The following is an 18,662-nucleotide window of genomic DNA, read 5'->3' as shown; positions in this document are numbered from 1 at the left end:
CTCGGTAACTGGAGTTTAATCCTGAGGTTTTATGGTTTAGCTGTATGCTACTGTCACATCAGCTAGCTGACGTCACATATGCTACAATGCATAACGGCAAAGGTTAATGTCATTAATGTCTTTGCCTTTCAGTTATTTCTGTTCAGGAAGTTGTATGAGTCCCTAGTATTTTTCAGTCTTAATCTTTTAACAGTCTTGTTTATTTTAAAATATCTTAATTATTTCTGTGGTCAAATACGCTGCTGTGCACTTCATTAGTTTTATCTCTTCTGTCTTTTGTCATTGTATATCCTTTACTTTCAATGTCCAGATTCTAGATATACTGTGAGAGTAGTGAAACAATGATAATGAATTTTTATACACTTGCCTTTGATGTTTACTGTTTTTGCAGTATGTTTTATATATGTATATACATATCCATTGTGGATATGATTTTTTTTTCATAGTCTTTTACAGGAGGAATTTTTTTAATCCTAAAATTTCTATTGGCCTTACAATTTTATTGAGGTAAATATGGCCTGTAGGGAGCCATCTGAGAGCCTTGATATGGCCATTACTGGTTGTTTAAATTCTTTAATAGAGTGTAATTAATATGTTAATTTTTATAACATCCTCTTCAGAATACAAGAAACTGTAGTGCTGTGGGGTATTAACAGACATGTTCTGTTGAATCACACTTTATTTTTCAGTCCAGGAAGCAGTAAAATATCTGATTTGTGTTCAGGAGGTACATGCTTCAGATCTTGGCAGAGAACTTGCAGTATTAATGGAGGGTTTCTCTGGTTTTCCTCAGTTCCTGTGGACCAATGCCTTTCCTTAAAATAAGCCATAGATGTTCCATTCTAGATCGTCCTGACTCCCTGTCATGTCTCATTAACTCTACGTTTCACCTGTATTGCAGTTAAAGCAACATTAAATAACCTGTGAATGAAACATTTCTCTTAATACCTGAAACAGCCTTTTTATGCTATAATATTAATTTAAGCTGATATATGATGATATAATCTGGAATTAACGGACCGTGTCTACCCTTCTTTCCTTACTACCACTTCATTTAGATAAATATTATCAATAATACAGCTAGTACCTGGAGTGCAATTCATTTATTTGTGGCTAATCACTTTTGTCGTAGTTCTAAAATAACTGTACATTTTATGCTGTTAATTTCATGTTTTCATTCAGATCATACGTAATTTTAAAACTCTTATGTTCTTGGCAAGTTAAGGAGAAAAGTATATTTTATGTATAAAACAATTATATTTTAATATAAATCCATTACGTTTTACCCATTTTTGAGTTAACATTGCCGGGCATTGTCTTCAAATGTACGAGAAGTCTATCTATGCATGTAATTGTGAAACGTATGCAAGCTTAGTCGTAAAATTAAATAAATAAATAAGTTAAAATTATCCAAGACAAATGGGATCCATGGAAGAGAAGTGAAGTGTGAATTTCATTTTTAGTGCATACAGCATCAAAATATATGTTTAATAAGGAAGAAAGGATACATTTTCTAGTTCCTGTAATCAAGTATCAGACATTCAGTCCTTAGACATGGCATGCATCTAGTAACAGTCCAGTACTAATTATAAGTCTACAAATTAACTTTCAAGCAAGATAATTGAAGAGAAAAATGTATTAAAATTAAAGGTGTTAATCAAGGCCCAGCGGTGGGCCGATCCGTCATCCAAGGAGTCCTACCGAATGTCCATAGATCAAGCCAACTGAAAAAGTTGGTGACCCGTAAAGGGTACCGGAAAATGTACAAACATTGTTAAATCGGAAAGAAGAAGATGTTTATCAACCATTACTAATGAGCTGCCCACATTACATGATAAATATTTGAATCATATCCATAGGTGAACAAGTACGAAGTTTAAGAAACGGTTTACAGTTTAATTGTTCATTGTCTCTGAAGTATGTATACCTCACTAAGAAACTATTTAAAAATTGTGTGCCCAAGCCCTGAACAAACAGCACATTGTCTTACCCTCAATCCAAAGTTAGGGGGTTCATTTTGACACCTGTCTGGTATTAGTGTAATGTAGAAGATTTTTTTAATAATGATGTCGATATTTTACATTTCCCTTAACTGAAGAAACTGAAAGAAATTACAGTGTGCAATGTAACTTATTCGCATATTGCCTGCCAAATGCCAACAAGCTGCCTTAATCACTTGTTTGGTACACTAAAATGAACCTTCAACATTCCAGAGGGTGTCTCTGAGCCAGAGATTGCAATTAACCTCAATCTAGTGGACCAATCAGAGAAGGTTTTATCACCTGAAGACAGGGTAGAGCCAGCCCCTGAAATGTTGTGATATCATTTTATTATACTGAATAACAGATGTAGTAGAAAAGAACAACAATAATGGCTCCCAGAAGAGTCATCTTCATTGATAGTCAGTATGCTTAGCATGGGGACAAGTCCTCTGACATGCAAACGTTACTGCATAGCTAGCCAGTATTTCCCTGACTAGAAAGGAAGTCATATTCTTAATACATTTTTTCCTTTGTGTATACAGTTTTACATTAAAATTTCTTTCTATTTAGGATGTTATATTTCTTTCCTGATATCTATAGGTCCATCACACCTGGTTTCAGGTTGAACTTGAAAAGAAAGTACTAAACAGTCTGTAACCGTTTGCAAACAAATCATGGTTGTTTAAACTCACAGTGGTAACACAAATGATACCATAATAATCGGTGCTTCTACTTACTATGAAAGTTACCTCATACATGTAAAGAGTACTTTTTGCTATGGTTTGACCAATAACGGCAACACTAGTCAATGACTTAGCACCTTTGGTATCCATACGCGATGTGATTGGCTAGCAAAATCCATTTAAAAAATTGGAAATAGAATGCATACGGAAGTGAAAAGAACTTAGTTAAGCATATAATTTCCTTTTGTGAATTACATAATGGTAACCATTATGGTGAAATGTGTAATATCGTAAGGGTGGAAAATAGAATCTATAAGTTGTTTTTGAAGTGAAATTTTGTGGTCTAGAACAATGTGGGATTCGGTAAGTATTGCGATAGAGCAGTGGTATTCAACCTGGGGTACACGAAGACATCTTAGGAAGTACGTGAAATTTATGATAAACACTGAATAATCAGTAATGTAATTTATTTCAGATGTAGATATATACTACATATAACTTGAATTATACACCAACAACTTTGGGGGTACAAAGTTGAAGAGAAATTATGTCTGGGGGTACGCGAACAAAGTAGGTTAAATACCACTGTCATAGAGCATGACGTGACATTTGAGATAAGATTTTTCGTTTTCATGGAAGTAAAGGTGTCGACATTTTATTTGTCGATTTCGAGGCCGTGTGGACTTGTACATAGTTATCTACGTTTCTCAGAAACGTGCTGTATTCGTTGCCACGGCTGCCATCAGAACGAAGAAATTATTTCACCGAAATATTTTATTTATCTACGGCATCACAGCCCATAGGAATAACTTTGGCATGGAATGTAGTTTTCTAACAAAGTGTAGATTTAACGAGTGTATTCATGCTGGCAGGAAGGTATAAAAGTAGACTGTAGTTTGAATCCTTCGCTCCCCACATTGTAATTAAAAATATAAGGTGCAGTGTAGAGTTTAGAAAATACTTGGAACCAAGGCATGTGTGCAAAATCTGACTGCCTTTCCCCCTCTATTTTCTTAATTTATCATTCATAAAATATCCTTCCGCTCGTTATGTTTGTTACACAACGTATGATTATGGTTTATGATTATCTCTATAATAGATAAATGTTTAACATAATTTTTTGTTGTTTATGGATTTTGGTCCTTATGTGAAATACTTATGTATGTTTTTGTTGTTATTGCTATTGCTATGGTATGCATATTTCCTACTATGTTCATGTACTACAGCGCAGCGCAGCATAGTTTATGTAACCTTGATAAAGATCGTGTTTGAGGTTGCAGTACCCTGTAATTAATAGTCCGACACAAACTTCGTTATTGATGTCTTCATTATCTTTTTCAATACGTTTCCAAATGTAATGTTCTCCCCCCTTATTTTCCCATAATCCACAAGTTATATAAAAGTGTCTTAATCCGGTGTTACTACCCAGAAGACTATCATCAATATCTTCACCGCCGCTAGAACCTCAAATATCGTATAGTGAGACTCTGTGGGGAGGCAGTGCTACTCACTGAAACGTCCACACGGCTTTACTACCCACAAGATTAACATCGACGTCTTTACCGCCGTGAGAACCGTTCTTAGTTATTTCTAAAGTAGATTATTAGTCGTTTTGGAACACAGCGTGAGGCGGCATCTCAATATTTTAGTTATTAATCAGTCTTCATAAAATTTCATTATTTTTAGGGTTGCTGTTACCGTTCAAAATGCGTTGAATCTCCGCCAGACTCTTCCCTTTTGTCTCTGGAACTAAACAAAATATAAAAACCGTTGCCATGCCACAAATTACAGCAAATAACCAAAACGTTGTATGTTCTCCCAACCCATCAACAAGTTTCCCAAAAGTATATGTTACTAGAAACACCAGTGTCCAATTGGTACAGACGGCTATACTGCTAGCTGCTCCTTTCACATTAGGTGCAAACACTTCGCCCATCATCATCCATGGCAATGGTCCGAATCCAAGAGAAAACATCACGATAAAAATGGTGACGCACATCAGAGGAAGCCAACCTATGCCTGACACGTCATCGCCTTTGTTCTTGAGGCAAAAATATAGACCTAAAATGGCGAGACACAGGCCCATAATACTTGCGGACAGTAACAGCAATACCCTGCGTCCCGCGCGGTCGACCATGAGGCTCGCGGCATATGTGACCACTACTTGAACTACCCCAACAATAATTGCAGAAACTTTTGGATCCAGGGTGCTTCCTGCAGCATCAAAAATGTCGACAGAGTAAAATATCACAGCATTTATACCACTAAGTTGTTGGAAGACCATAAGACCTAAAGAAATGACCAGTGCCTTCTTTGTCCCTCTTGAAGAAACTAAATCCTTTATGGACGCTTTCTCTTGTGTAGATTCGCTTATGTCTTTCTCTAATTCTTGCAACTCTTTCCAAAAGTTGTAAGATGAACCTCGGTAGAATTTCAATGACTTCTTAGCATCCTCAGTTCTACATTTCTTCATGAGATAGGTTGGTGATTCTGGTACTCTTGAAAACGTTATGAATAACGCCACAGGGATAGCTCCAGAAAGTGTTCCTAGCCAAGTGTAGCCAGCGACAGCACCGATAATGTACGTGTAAAGAATCCCAACAGTTAGCATGACCTGGAAGAAAGATCCCAGAGCGCCCCTGATGGAACTCTCAGCAATCTCCCCGATAAACATAGGGGCCACTACCGAGACGGCGCCAGTTGCGATGCCGGCGATGAATCTGGCAAGATACAGGAGTACAACAGAGTTGGCTGCTACTATGAGAACCCAGCTCAAGAGGAACGGTGCGGACAGTGCCAATATGACGAGCTTGCGTCCGAATCGTTCGGCGAAGTAGCCTGCTGGTACGGCCCCCACAATCGCTCCCACAGCCACAAGGGAGCTAATCCACGACCCCTCTTCTGGAGTGATGGGCAGTGTGCTGTTCGCGGACTGAAGTTCGGGCAGCGTTGGTGACGTCCACGCCAGAACAGTCCCTACCGCCATGGCGCCCAGCGTGACTGCACATCAAACACGAGGCTTCTGAATAGGTCGGAAGGCAAAGGATCTTGGGGGAGGGGACTATACGTATTGTTTAATGAGTTGCATAGTGTGTAGGCCACCGAGAGTGATCGAATCATATATCACCCATGAAGGAAAATATTAATGAAAAACTTTAATCTTTTGTTATACGGCGTCTTGTTCCAGCTGAATTTATTTGCCGGAAAATTTCTCCCAACCATATGCACGTCTACCAAAACAACCAAAGTGTTACATGCTGTAAGTTATGGAAATTCATTCCGCCAAAGTATCACCTTTGAAAATGGACAGGAACGTTGCAGACCTTATGAATATGTAGTTGACTATTTAGAACATCAGTTGGCTGTACTTGTATTGGGCAGCGGATGGGCAGATCAGACACGGAAATCTAAAACTCAACGTGTTGACTATTCGGACTGTGTGAGGTGTTAAGTCTCAAAGTGGCGAATGTGAAGACTACTTGCCTCCATCATCAAGACCGTAATTACACTGATGATGGAGAACATCTGATACGTCGGTAAACTTTTACCAGACTACACGGCACAAAACCGAGATGACATTGGAATGGTGCACTCTTTGGAGTACGCTGACATTCCAAAAATATTCTTCACGCTACATTACGTAGGTCATTGTACTAATGTGTTCCAAGGCCATTATTAAGCAACAATGCCCTTTGAACAAGTATCCTGAGGAAAATCCTCACTCCAGGGTAAAGCCCCAGGGGTTAAATAATCCTCGTTAGGAGTAAGTGTCGAGGATATTACCTCGGGGTACCCCGAAAGGATTTAGTCTCGGAAAGTGGCCTACCCCCTTTGTATGGCAAAGCCCCTCGGGTCCACCCTACATTATCCTGAATCCTAGATCTGATTTCAGATGATAGAGGCACAGGAGTGTCCAACCCGGCGACGACAAGACCAAGGAATAGCATTAACAATAACATCAACGATAACAGTTGGAACAACAATAAAGTTAGGAAACTAACAATTGTGGTAGTTTCCCATTGTTCAAGTGAATCTATTCATGTAGGCTGCCGGCCTCCTAGGAAAGACGAGGCAGAGAGATAGACACGGACGACTGGCCGATAAGGTATTCTTCGCTCGCGACTGATAGTGAAGGACACCTCGTACAAATGTAATTCGTAGACCCAAGAAAATACATCGATATATAGACCTGTATGTCTTTAACGGTGCCGACAGCAATGCCTTTGTTAACTGAAAACGTAATGTTAAAGTTCCGTAATAAAATTGAATAAATATTATTATAATGGTGGACAGAGTTAAGTTCGTTTTAAAGTGTCCGTCATACACAACACTTTGCTCTCCACTTTTATAAAATATGCAGTAGAAAATATTACCGGAACTAGTAAATTACTATGAATTTTAAAAGTTGCACAGTTTCTGTCCTTACCGAAAAGTGTGGCCATATACTGGGTCAACTTCTTCGCCTGACTCGTCGATTCATGGCTAATGTCAGCAGGTTGTCCCTGCCTCAGAGGCTCGAGGGAGCTGCCTTCATCAGAGGTAGTGTTGTCACCTGGTGTAGGCACGCCTTGATGGGCTGCAGCCATTGTTGCTTTCTAATAAAAACATCAGTTTTGTCGAGTTCATAAATAAATCATGTTTTATTAACTAAAGTATTCAGTGGCAGTATGATACGTGTTTATTATGCACCGTTGTCTGCAAAATGATCTTCCTCCTAGTAGAACTAACGTCAGTTATTGTTCTGATACCCGTAATTGTAATGCCAATGTGAGCCCTCGCCTAATTCTTATAAGTAAAGTCTTAAGGTACACTTTTGTCAGTCAGAGATGATAAATATTCAGTATTCCGTTTAGCAGAGTCCTCTGTGAGAAGCCTCGAAGGTTTTGAAACCGGAAGGTTCATTACCGTGTTCACAAAATTCCGTCACCTATCCCTATCATGACCCCAAATGAATCCACACCCTCCAACCCCATTTTATTGACATATATTTTAATATTATCATTCCATCTACTCCTAAATCTTCTAAATGCTCTCCTCTGTACAAATTTCCGACCAAAAGTTTGCCCACATTTCTAATCTCCATACATGTCTCATCTGAAACGTCGATAACACCGCCCACTTCCACACGGCTTCAGCACCCAAAATCAGAATCAGCATTAACAATGAATCACCGTGAAAGCTTAAATCAATTATAGAAGTCCTTACAATATTTTGAGGTAATGTCACGGAAGTGAGCTAGAGGTCCTGAGAAAATCACGATGTTTCAGTCGTGATAAGCTGTGGCGTCACCGGGCTGACATTCGATCTCAGGATGACACGACTAGGCTTACACAATGGACAATATTTTGTGTGTTACGTTACACTGCCAGTCGCTAGTTCTTAATCTGCTGATGGGGTTATATAGGCTGTTTGTTTCGATTTGTGTTTGTGAAGTGATAAAACATGATGGATGCTTGAACTGACCGAAAGATTAGCGAGGACTGAAATCAGGATTAGTTGTATAGATTGCTGTATTAGAGCTAATGTCAACACTTACTCAACACATTTAGATACATTTTAAAAAGGAAATCTGTATTTTGATAATTAAATACAAACTGTCGCAGTTATTTAACATTCGTGGAACCGTCTTTTTTAAGTCTGGAACGCTTTATTGCAGACGGAGCAAGTAGTTATATAAATTGAAGTATTTTCTGAAGGAGAAGAAGACATATATGAGTAATAACATTTTAAGTGGGCAAGACCGTGGTCTAGGCAACACGGAGTTTTCCTCCGGGGGCTTCCCCGGTTTCTCCGTGGTATCCCAACAATTACTCCATTCACACACAGAAGAAGGCAATGGCAAACCACTTCTGGATCATCTGCCAAGAACGTATATGAACAGGTCCCAGTCCGAGAAAAGGATGGAAGGATCCTGTTCATATGGACCTGTCGTCAGACAGAACACTAAATACAATAAATCCACCTATCCGTACAACCTCCAACCTGGAGGACCTCGGTATTTGTCATCGTCAGGCACCTGCTTTTTCACCTTTCCGGTAACGAAAACTTCCGCCGACACAACCCTTGGGACATTTCCTTGCATTCAGTAAAGTAGAGACTATACAAAAGAAATCTTTGGGTTTAAAATTTCGCCTGTGATTTTTATCATAACATGTCACCAATTCTTCTTACCTCTGTCTGGGAATGAAGTAATTGAAAAATTTAGGCTCTTATTATGCATCGCGGAAAGTCGTGATTCATACAAGTCGCTTATTAATATTGGAGCTATGCAATGGAGGTTACGAGTGTTTCGGTAACTCGGATAGAGAAATGAATGAGGAACTCTGGCTGGGGATCCTGTTGGAAAACAGCCTCTTGGAAGACCAAGAAATAGACGGGAAGACAGTACAAAACTGTTTACACATTAATGTGTGCGTGATTTTTATATATCAATACACTGCACGGTATGCAAGGTTTTAAGGTAGTATTAAGATGGATCTTAGGGAAAGGAGATGTGATGGCCTGTTGTGAGTGAAACTGGCTTAGAATCATGAGGTTTCGTGTTTGTGGTGTTGAATCTTCGGGTTCTGGAACCAGAAATATTTCGTGGGTGTTTAAACAGTGCAATCGAATTTGACATTAACTCAGCTATTGTAAAAGTATTGAAATATCTTTGAAGAAAGAGTATTGCATTTTAATGTAAAACGAATCGTAAACGAAATTTATTCAATGTTTGTAGAACGTGGTTTTATAAACTCTCAATGAAAATCCCCAAGATTAGTCAGTTGTACAGATTTTTTGTAGTTTATTCAGTCTTTGTGATAAGAAAAAAGATAGTTCTAAGATATGTAGCAGGGTCAAGCTCGTGTGTAACAGTTCTTAGATAAGAGGCAGATGTTGTTGATGCATGCGGAGATACTCCTACATTTTGAAGTACTTATGTACAGTCTGATTTATTATATCTGGTCGGTGTTAAGTGAAACTGCAGAGAATTTCATAGCCTCCATTAACATTTTAGCATGTGACTTAGCCAAGGTACTATGCCCCTTGAACTTGGATTTCTGGTTTGAATTCCCCTCTGAGCGTGGATGTTTCACTGGGTTTGATTGAATTGTTCTTTGATGACAAATAATTCTGATGGGCTGCTCCCCATTTCAATGGACCTAACGTCTGTCCGAGAAGAATTTAATCAACGGTCTTAAGTAGGTGAAGCCAAGATCGACTCTTGTCATCCAGGAAAGGATATAAAGTAGTAGCTAGGCACTTAACTGAATGTGTCTATGTAATCACTTGCAGTAACTAATTAGCAAATACATGGTGAGATACTGTGTTCTCACGGTGGCGAGTATGAAGATGGCTGCCTTATGGACTGTTGCACCGTATAGTCTGGTTGAAGTTTACCGACATGCCATCATCAGGACGATGAGCTTATCGCCCTGATGATGGAGAAAGCAAATATCTTTGAAACGTCAGTAAAGTTCTTACTTTACACAGATCGTAGTAAATAATTTAATTAATCCCGAGGAGATAAATTTCTGGATTTAAAGTACTATTTTACACGTGTAAAAATATTCTCCTAGGCACTTCGTTGTAGAATACCTGTAATTTTTGTTACGTTATGTTCTCAGAATGAAAATGACAAATAAATCTACCTATAAAACTTGAATTAAATGTGTGGTTTTATACACAAATAAGAACAAATAAATTAAAGCCACAAATAATTTAGCCAACTCTCCTTACCACAGTGTTTGCAGTGGAATATGGTCGCACCACTTGCAGTGTCGTACCTTGTAACAATCCAGTGGCCCTGAAGACTCAACCGATGGTCAGAGAATGAGTGATTCGAGTCGTGTGATGTTCGGCTGCTTTTGTTATCTCGTGAGATAGTCAGTGATTACTATTGCCCAAGCAAATCAAAGTTCTACAGGTACACAAACTGTTAAAACGAGGTACTTGATCATGGACATTGTTATTCAACTCCGCCTTAGGAAGACCAAAGGAAATCGAAAGCACTTGATCTCCAAGTCTATGATATTGATTTAAATTTATTAGGTGAAAATAAAAGTACTATAAAGAAGAACACAGAAAATGTTCAATGTAAAACGTAATAATGAGCGTGGTCTATAAATAATCGCAGACACCTCTGTGAGCATGTCTTGTCACATTAATAAAGAATAAAATCCAAATATAAAGATAATTAATCAATATTTTAGAAATATGATGAATTTAAAGTAGGCTACCTGCAAACTATAGTGACAAATCCAAATTTTATATCTATTTATGACGAAGTGAAGAGAAGGTTTAATAATATGATGAACAGCTTCAAAATTAGTACTCTTTGGCTGTTGTTATTAGGGTAAATTGTAGGCTGTGCTGTACTCACAATGGAGTCTGATGTATCTTCCCATTCCACGAGAGCGGGCAATATTTTGATAAGGTGGTTTAGTGATTTATATGGAAAACCTTGCGCAGTGGATTTCGTTAGAGGAATATAATTGCATTTAAAATGTACCAAAATCCAATAATTTAGAGGTATAACGTCTGCTCTTGGCCGTCCGTAAATCTTTGACGTGAGAGGGAGTTAAAGACAGACTGCCAGAAGTGAGATTTGAGGTTCTCACGGCTGCGAGTATGAATATGGCTGTCTTCTGCGTTCTTGAGCCGTGTAGTCATATGATGTTTAAAGACGTTTCAGGGGTACCTGCTGCCTCCATCAAATGTATCTTGTTTGTCTGAAACACCGGGACAATTTTATTCTGAGGCAAAATTTGCCATTTTGGAGGCTACTCGTGTGTGATTTGACATCACTGCTGATGGATTGTCTGAGTCAAATTACTTGGCGTGCAGTGATTTTGGCTTCGTTCGTTTCGACTTTGTTTATCCAGGGAAACATTGTTTTGGCAGATTTTATTACCGATGGAACAATGAACACGTCATGTGATCGAAGAATCTCAGCGTCAGCGATGGTGTCACCAGGTCATGTGCACGGAGCAATGGAGGAGTCACCGCGTCGTGCGTGTGGAAAAGGGGAACGACTGGGGCTGGGAAGCTTGGACAACAATGAGAGAGAGAAGAAGAGAATGCAACAAAATGGGGGATTCCGCCCGGGAAAGAAATGGCCGCAGTTCTTGGCAGCTAGTTTGGGTACAGAGATTCTTGTTTATATGTTCAAAGTTTTGAACCACTTAAAACATTGTGCTTAACCTGAAGGAATCTACCTTTCTTCACACACGTTAAAATTTCATCTGAATTTTATTTATCAGGCATTAAAAATCCAATACAACTAATTTATCCAATTGTGTAATAATTCTGATTCTAGTTTAGTTCTTTCGTGAATATCTGTGAAGTGGTATTCTTTGTACATTGAGTGATGGGTGCAACGCAATCTCTTTTTTTTAGCAACCATGGCATCAATCTGTGCAGGCTCCGTCATGGGGTGGACTTCCCAAGCATTGCCATACCTTCAGAAGCCGACCAATATTGTTGAAGAAAGTGATGCGTCCAATTTCACTGTCATCGGGACTTCTTCTGCGGCAGTGCGAAACGTCAGTGAAGTTTCCGTGTTCCTGGACAAGAATGGGGCAGTGACTGAGGGAGTAACGCCGATAGAGGCTTCCTGGATTGGCTCCCTGGCGCCTCTGGGTGCTCTAGTGGGCGCTCTTCCAGCTGGTCACGTGGCCAACTCTATCGGACGCAAGAAACTTCTGTTACTCCTCATCGTACCTTACCTCGTGGGCTGGTCTCTCATTTTCGCTGCTGGGAAGTCGGTGAGCCAGAAACGTTAAGAAATAGGCGAAAGATGCAGGGAGTTTGAAGATGGCTGTCTTCTGGGTTGTAGCGCAGTGCATCCGATAGAAGTTTATCAACGTTTCAGAGGTTCTTGCTGCCTCCATCATCAGAGCAATGAGGCGCTACAACCCAGAAGATTACCATCTTCGGACTCACCGCTGTGAAAAACTCAAATTCTATTCGCTCGCACTGCTTTGCTTTAGCGGAAACGGAGGCCCAAAATATCCAATAAAACTGAGTTCACAATTTGTATCCCGTAGAAGTACAGGCTCATAAACTAGGGAAATGCTTTTTAAAGTTAGGGATATAATGAGCTAGTAAGTAACTTATGAATGCGTTTAAAACTCTTCTTCCCTTCTAATTTTTACGGCCCCAAATAAATAAACAGCCTATATAAAATCCTTGTATTGTACCAGAGACTCTAAAATAATTATTTGTTTTTAATTGCAGGCACCACTGATATTCACTGCACGGTTCATATCTGGAATTGCTCTCGGCACAGGCTCTGTCATCGCACCAATTTACTGCGAAGAAATTGCCGAAGTGAGAATAAGAGGAGCCCTTGGGATATTCTTTGACCTCCAAGTTAGTAATGGCATTCTTTTTGTCTATATTGTTGGTGCGTATTTGTCATATCTCTGGCTCTGCATTACTTCTGCCATCATCCCTGTAGTTTTCTTCCTGACATTCATTTGGATACCAGAGTCTCCCATTTATCTCGCCTCGAAAGGTAAGATTAAGGAAGCTGAGAAATCACTATATTGGTTGCGAGGCGCAAGGTACATAAAGGATTATGACATAAAACCTGAATTGGAGTACATTCAGAAATTTGTTTTGCAAACTGCAAAAGAATCGCCTTCTCAAGAGACAGCCTCGAAGGATACAATAATACGCATAATACTAATTCTGAAATATATTTCAAAATGTGTATTCACGTCTTATAAATCACCAACTACTAAAGCTGTAAAAATAGTTGCTTGTTTAATGATGATCAGACAACTTTGTGGTATCAATGCTGTGACTTTCTATACTGTTGACATCTTCAAGGGTGCAGGGAGCACATTGTCGCCATCTGAGGCTACAATCATTGTTGGAATAGCTGAAGTCTTGGCCACCTATGTCTCACCCTTCCTTGTGGAACGGGCTGGACGTCGTATTCTGCTATTATTCTCAGGTGCAAAAATGGCGGTGTGTCATTTGATATTAGTGGTGTATTTTTATTTGAAGCAAATTGATGTTTCTACGAAAACCTTTGACTGGTTACCTCTCCTTTGTCTTGCTATGTTTGTAGTTGCTTTTAACCTTGGATTTGGATCTCTGCCATTTGTTATGATGGCAGAGCTTGTGCCAAATGAATCCAAAAATTGGGCAAGTGGACTTGCAGTGTCTGTGAATTGGATTATAATGTTTACAGTTACAAATTTATTTGAGGTTACGATAAAAAACTTGGGAACTATGATAACATTTGCATTATTTTGTGGAATGTGTACTGTAGGAACTGTAGTAGTTGCATTCATAGTACCAGAAACCAAAGGGAAGACACGAGAAGAAATTCAGCTAGAACTGATGGAAAGATAATCCATGAAATGAAGTATAATCAAAACTCACGTCTTATAAGAAACTTATATTAAGAGATTAAACTCAATATTTATGACTGTCTGTTTCTTTCTACGTGAGAGCTCACTCCATTTTTGAGTATATATTGTTATTTGGTATCTTTATCTGTCACTGGACTTACGCAAATGGTTGTTAATGCATCAAACAAAACTTGATGAACGGGTTATGTGGTACCACAGTGATGAACGAAACAAACCGACAGTTATCAAAACAGAATAATGAGTTCTGTGAAGAATGACACCAATTTATTGCAGTATTTTATGTATGAAACGTCTTCTTTAATTGTTGATATAGTTTTTGTTTTAATGTTTTGTGCTACTTATATAAATATTACATTTCTTCAACTAACCTTTTGAAAGAATTGATAATTTTTTTTAAACGTAAAAGTAACTAACAAACTCTATAGATCATAGCTCTTCCTAAGGGCTAATGCTCACTTTATCAGTCAAGAAATTCCCCACTTTTGTGGACCCAAACGTTCATTACTGTATTGACAACAGCCTGCCTCTGGATCCTATCCAAAGCCAGAAGAATCTAGTTCATGCCTTCGCACATTATTTTAGATCCATTTTAGTATGAGATTATGCTTACATCTCCTTAAATAATTCCAACTAAAATTATGTGTACACTTCTTATATCTCTAATGCTTTATAAACCTGCTACACCTTCTTCATCTCCTTTAACCACTCCAATTAAAACAGCCATTGATTGAAGGAAAGTACTTCAACATTTTCTGTAGAAAATAGAATAAAACATAAGTTACAGGTTTTGTGGGTTATGTTTGAAAACTTGAAATTGAGGATAATGTATGGAATGAAAACTTGTAACCAGGAATAACATTTGGAATGTCTCATATTTAGTCTAATGTTTTCTACTAACTGTAATTGTACGGGGGAGCCGAAAGATTAAGGAGGGAATTTTTTGGAAAAGTCACACCTGTTTGTTAATACGAAAGCTCCCGGTTTTAATGGGTACAATTATGTTTTCATCTAAGCAGTACTTTTCCTATATTCATGATACCTGGAATAATGTCTGCATTAATTATTGAATCATTTAATAACAGAGAACTACAGAGGGTTGAGAGCTTTTATTATCATGAACTGCGTTAAATTAAAAGTTCCTAGAAAAGAGAAGCGTGAAACACTTTATTATTTAATGAAGGGTGGGGCTGATATTTGAAATGCTATTACAAACGTACAGCTGTAATTGATTGTTACAAAGCCAAACATGCTATAGATATCATTTCGAATTTTAGATAATATAGGCCTTTGTCTTTCTATTTTACTAAATACAGGCACATACAATGCATAAAATTTCCTGTTTAACTTTCTTTAAAACTGTAAGACCTACAGAAAAAGTGTATTTGCTCATAACACTTATTTTCTTTCTCCCCCCCCCCCCCCCCACAGTACTTTTGCTTTGATAAATGTTTAGCAAGTTAATCTTGAGTTGGATGCAGAAATGTTCTTTGTTGTTTGGGTGGTTTCCATCATTGTTTTTTGATTTCAACCAAAATTCGAATGTATTAAAATCTGAATAAAAACTCTGCCATATCAAATTTCATTAGAATTTGATCAGTTGCTCTCAAGTTGTTGCTTGTGGACACGTCACTTTTTTCAAATTTTCATTTAAATATCAGGGAAAGTGAGCGATGTTCCCGAATGTAGTGCCGCGGAGTTGCATTCATTAATATTACCTGATTTTCACAGTGTTGGCTGTGCAGAACAACTGGTTACTGTTACTAATGCTCTTGCATTTGGCGGAGGAGAGCCAAGTAGGAATATGAAGAACGCAGCATCTGCAACACAAATTTAACATTTCTGTTGTTTTCTTAGTCCATTATGCTATTTCCAACATGCAACATTTTGACTCTTCTTGGAAATGAAGTCTGATTTATGGATTTTGGTTATTGATGTAGTTGCTTACAACAAGGAAACTTTGTTGTTAATAATTGACATATTTTACACTCACCGAAGTAAACAGGGGCAGAGACAAAGTTCCAAATCTGCCTGCGGTGAGCTTTACTGGCCGCTGAGCTCTCATGATGAGCATTCTCGTGCAGTTCTTGTAGTGTTTTGACTGGTTGTTCCAATCACTCTCATATGCTGCATTGAAGACTGCCTCACTCTGGTGCAAATACGAAATCTGTACGTTAATTTCTTTTGTTGGTAATTTGTCATCTGTTCTTATATGGCGATTATCAATTTTGTATGCATGCAGAAATTTTGTTATTGTACATGGGATTATTTTAGGAACTGAAGGTACTTAACACATACAGTATGTCAACAGCGTCGTTCCTGTCCCTTAATAAAAAATTGAAATTTGTGTGTCAGTGTCAGCAGAGAAAAAATTATGGCAAGACATTTTAATTATGTATATAAATGATTCGTCTGTTTATCACAACACAAATTAAACTAAATTATAATTAACAAGAACGGGTTAGAAATTAACTTGTAATTTCGTAAGCGATTTTGTGATTTTTCAGGACCGCGAAAATATTAATTGTGGGCGTCTGAGTTGTGACGTCGCGTAGTCTTGTAGCGAGTTACGTGCGTTTGGAAAGAACTTATCTACCCTAATGATGAGGTTCTCTGAAAAGAAGGTAACCATCTAAAATATAACGTGATATCATAACCAGTTGACCACAATCCACTTACCTGAGTCATTAAATTGGACCCAAATGTACAGTACAGACCCAACTGAAAAATTACAGCTGCCAAGTATTCCATTGTCTTCGCGAATTCACCATTTAACGGCATCTGTGAATAGTGATCTTATGTTCAGCACATGGACCATTCGAGAATGTGTAAGAAATTTATGTTAAAGAACGCAGAGGTACGAAAGGAACACTAAAAACGAAGAAAGGGAGCAAAGGATAATAATATGAGAAGGCAAATCCCCGTTAAATTTAAACGGTTTCTTCCCCACTAGTATTCATATAATAATTTAAGTTGATCACAATGACTGCGGTCAGACAATTACGGGTTTTGGATGATCGAATACGACCATTACAGTTTCGAATCCCGCCTGACGTATATAGTGATTTAGTTTATTAAAATAATTTTATTTCAACCATTGAATGTGTGTATACGTCTTTCTTAGACATTCTGTAGACGAAAATCTACAAAACGTTTTACTTACGGATATTGCTTTGAGTCCAATGAAGCAAATAAGGAGGGAGGCTGTTAAGAATTGATAGAAGAAAACCCTTTTCCATAGTAAATCTATCTTCTCGGAACACCTGTAAGGAAACGTGACAATTTTTAAACTCTGGCTGATGAATATAACGCACATTCTGCCATTAGATAGAATATATACTCGGCAAATTACACACTCGATAAGTTTCTGGTGATGTTTGATGCATTCCATGAGGTATCGCTCCATCTCCTTTTGGTAATTTGAAAACGAGCCAGGAATGTCGAGATTGTAAGTTTCACCTCCGAGAGAGTCGTAGTTTCTTCCAAGTCTAATAATAGCATCGTTTTGTTCGCTTGTAAAGTATTGTGTCTTGTTAGCCATATTTTCTTCCTGTATAGCCATTGTAACAGCAGACCCAAACGGATGCACGCCTTCATCTGCCAGATTACCAGATGGAAATAACTTCTCAGTGTAACGTGAGCGTAATTCTTATATCTTACATGTGCAAATCCTCTCAATTTGTTTCAGAGAACTCTCTTGTACGGCACATTTAATTTCTTTAAAGTTCAGTGGTAATTATATGTATAACCTGCTTTAACAATCATGAAGATTGCGTTTTGTATTTATAAATTTCGTTTGTTTCTCATTGTAAACAGGGATCATTTCAGTATAAACAATATTAACCATTTGATTTATGTAATGGAGAATCTTAATGTTTTCTTTGCTGTACGAACTGAATTCTTAAATAATATGTAGGCGAGCTTCGACTTCAACGGGAACTACTAAATTACTTTCTTGAGATGTCATATATTTATATTCGGTCATCAACACAGCTAACGCTAACAGTCGATCAGCTAATAAATTTCTACGCCTTTTATGGGACAAGATTGTTTATTTCCATGTTCACAAGAGTCCACCAATGGTCTCTATCCAGGGACAAATAAAATATAATCCTTCATGTTATTGTTTTAACTAAATCCCAGAGGAAGTGATAGTTTTATCAATATGTGTTACGGAGCATTAAATGTGAGTCTAAAGTGCAGAACCCAAACTGTTTTGTGTCAGATTTGCATTCGGAATTCGAAATGTTATCCAGAATCGGATCTTTTTTTTAAATTTTAACTGCAGGTAAAGAACATAGTTTTGATTCCAAAACTGGAACATGACTCCTTTCCCCTTTTTGTTTCTTATCGAGAACTGCGAAATTTCTCATGAGAAACCGAAAAGTTTTTGGAGGACACTCAGGGCCTCAATGTGTAGGCCCATCTAGTATTTTATATATTCAGTTTTTGTTGCAGAAGTGAGAATCGTATAATGTCTATTTTCATACGAAACTGGTTTTGTCTTGGTGTACGCGGTATTTACGAGGAAGGAGTCGGGGGTGTTCAGCTGACAGATGTCACCTCATTCGCTGAAACGTTAACGTGAGTTTGGTATTTCTTGGTTATTTATTTCGGAAGTATTGGCTACCTGA

The 18,662-nt window shown here is 38.1% G+C and overlaps 4 protein-coding genes across 7 annotated transcripts in view; 2 read left to right on the top strand and 2 right to left on the bottom strand.

Moving 5' to 3' along the window:
- The first annotated feature begins 1,774 nt into the window (after nt 1-1,774).
- Nucleotides 1,775-14,398, top strand: LOC110838146 (facilitated trehalose transporter Tret1). Of its 2 annotated transcripts, XM_087340859.1 has the most exons (5): nt 1,775-3,028; nt 11,549-11,788; nt 12,044-12,411; nt 12,884-13,018; nt 13,481-14,398. In XM_087340859.1, the coding sequence occupies exons 2-5, from the start codon at nt 11,569-11,571 to the stop codon at nt 14,009-14,011; spliced, it is 1,254 nt and encodes a 417-aa protein (XP_087196985.1). In that variant the 5' UTR covers nt 1,775-3,028; nt 11,549-11,568; the 3' UTR covers nt 14,012-14,398. The 2 variants fall into 2 exon arrangements, with proteins under 2 accessions (XP_087196985.1, XP_021936744.1); XM_022081052.2 differs by having other exon boundaries at nt 12,884-14,398.
- On the bottom strand, nt 3,116-10,513 carry LOC110838142 (facilitated trehalose transporter Tret1-like). Of its 2 annotated transcripts, none has more exons than XM_087340860.1 (3): nt 10,432-10,513; nt 7,092-7,260; nt 3,116-5,665 (listed from the first exon to the last, which is right to left on the bottom strand). In XM_087340860.1, the coding sequence occupies exons 2-3, from the start codon at nt 7,249-7,251 to the stop codon at nt 4,329-4,331; spliced, it is 1,497 nt and encodes a 498-aa protein (XP_087196986.1). In that variant the 5' UTR covers nt 7,252-7,260; nt 10,432-10,513; the 3' UTR covers nt 3,116-4,328. The 2 variants fall into 2 exon arrangements, with proteins under 2 accessions (XP_087196986.1, XP_021936732.2); XM_022081040.2 differs by having other exon boundaries at nt 10,385-10,495.
- LOC110838151 (4-vinylanisole receptor) lies at nt 12,197-17,590 on the bottom strand. 2 transcript variants are annotated; one of them, XM_087340865.1, is made up of 6 exons: nt 17,385-17,590; nt 17,192-17,291; nt 16,708-16,809; nt 16,022-16,177; nt 15,747-15,848; nt 12,197-12,328 (listed from the first exon to the last, which is right to left on the bottom strand). In XM_087340865.1, exons 1-5 carry the CDS (start codon nt 17,588-17,590, stop codon nt 15,792-15,794), a joined length of 621 nt encoding a protein of 206 aa, XP_087196991.1. In that variant the 3' UTR covers nt 12,197-12,328; nt 15,747-15,791. The 2 variants fall into 2 exon arrangements, with proteins under 2 accessions (XP_087196991.1, XP_021936751.2); XM_022081059.2 differs by lacking the exon at nt 12,197-12,328 and adding an exon at nt 14,652-14,783.
- Nucleotides 17,556-18,662, top strand: part of LOC110838145 (pickpocket protein 19) — a 62,983-nt gene continuing 61,876 nt past the window's right edge. The window contains exon 1 of the mRNA XM_022081050.2: nt 17,556-17,664. The gene's annotated coding sequence lies outside the window, so the exon portion shown is untranslated. The remainder of the gene's footprint in view (nt 17,665-18,662) is intronic.

The sequence above is a fragment of the Zootermopsis nevadensis genome, unplaced genomic scaffold, assembly GCF_977971745.1.
Source record: "Zootermopsis nevadensis isolate Lab colony 2312 unplaced genomic scaffold, Znev_1.0 Znev_ptg000061l, whole genome shotgun sequence".
In the NCBI taxonomy this organism is placed as follows: domain Eukaryota; kingdom Metazoa; phylum Arthropoda; class Insecta; order Blattodea; family Termopsidae; genus Zootermopsis; species Zootermopsis nevadensis.
Note: the sequence above shows the minus strand (reverse complement) of the source record. Positions and strands in the feature narration are given on the sequence as shown.

Bases quoted from the DNA above. Each gene is read 5' to 3' on its own strand.
- LOC110838146 (XM_022081052.2), top strand. From the start codon at position 11,569: ATGAACACGTCATGTGATCGAAGAATCTCAGCGTCAGCGATGGTGTCA. The intron at 11,789-12,043 runs GTACAGAGATTC...TCTTTTTTTTAG, and splicing joins GTTCTTGGCAGCTAGTTTGG to CAACCATGGCATCAATCTGT. The intron at 12,412-12,883 runs GTGAGCCAGAAA...TTTTAATTGCAG, and splicing joins TTTTCGCTGCTGGGAAGTCG to GCACCACTGATATTCACTGC.
- LOC110838142 (XM_087340860.1), bottom strand. From the start codon at position 7,251: ATGGCTGCAGCCCATCAAGGCGTGCCTACACCAGGTGACAACACTACC. The intron at 5,666-7,091 runs GTAAGGACAGAA...TTTGATGTGCAG, and splicing joins GTATATGGCCACACTTTTCG to TCACGCTGGGCGCCATGGCG.
- LOC110838151 (XM_087340865.1), bottom strand. From the start codon at position 17,590: ATGGCTATACAGGAAGAAAATATGGCTAACAAGACACAATACTTTACA. The intron at 17,292-17,384 runs GTGTGTAATTTG...GTTTCCTTACAG, and splicing joins CATCACCAGAAACTTATCGA to GTGTTCCGAGAAGATAGATT. The intron at 16,178-16,707 runs GTAAGTGGATTG...TATTTGCACCAG, and splicing joins GGTCCAATTTAATGACTCAG to AGTGAGGCAGTCTTCAATGC.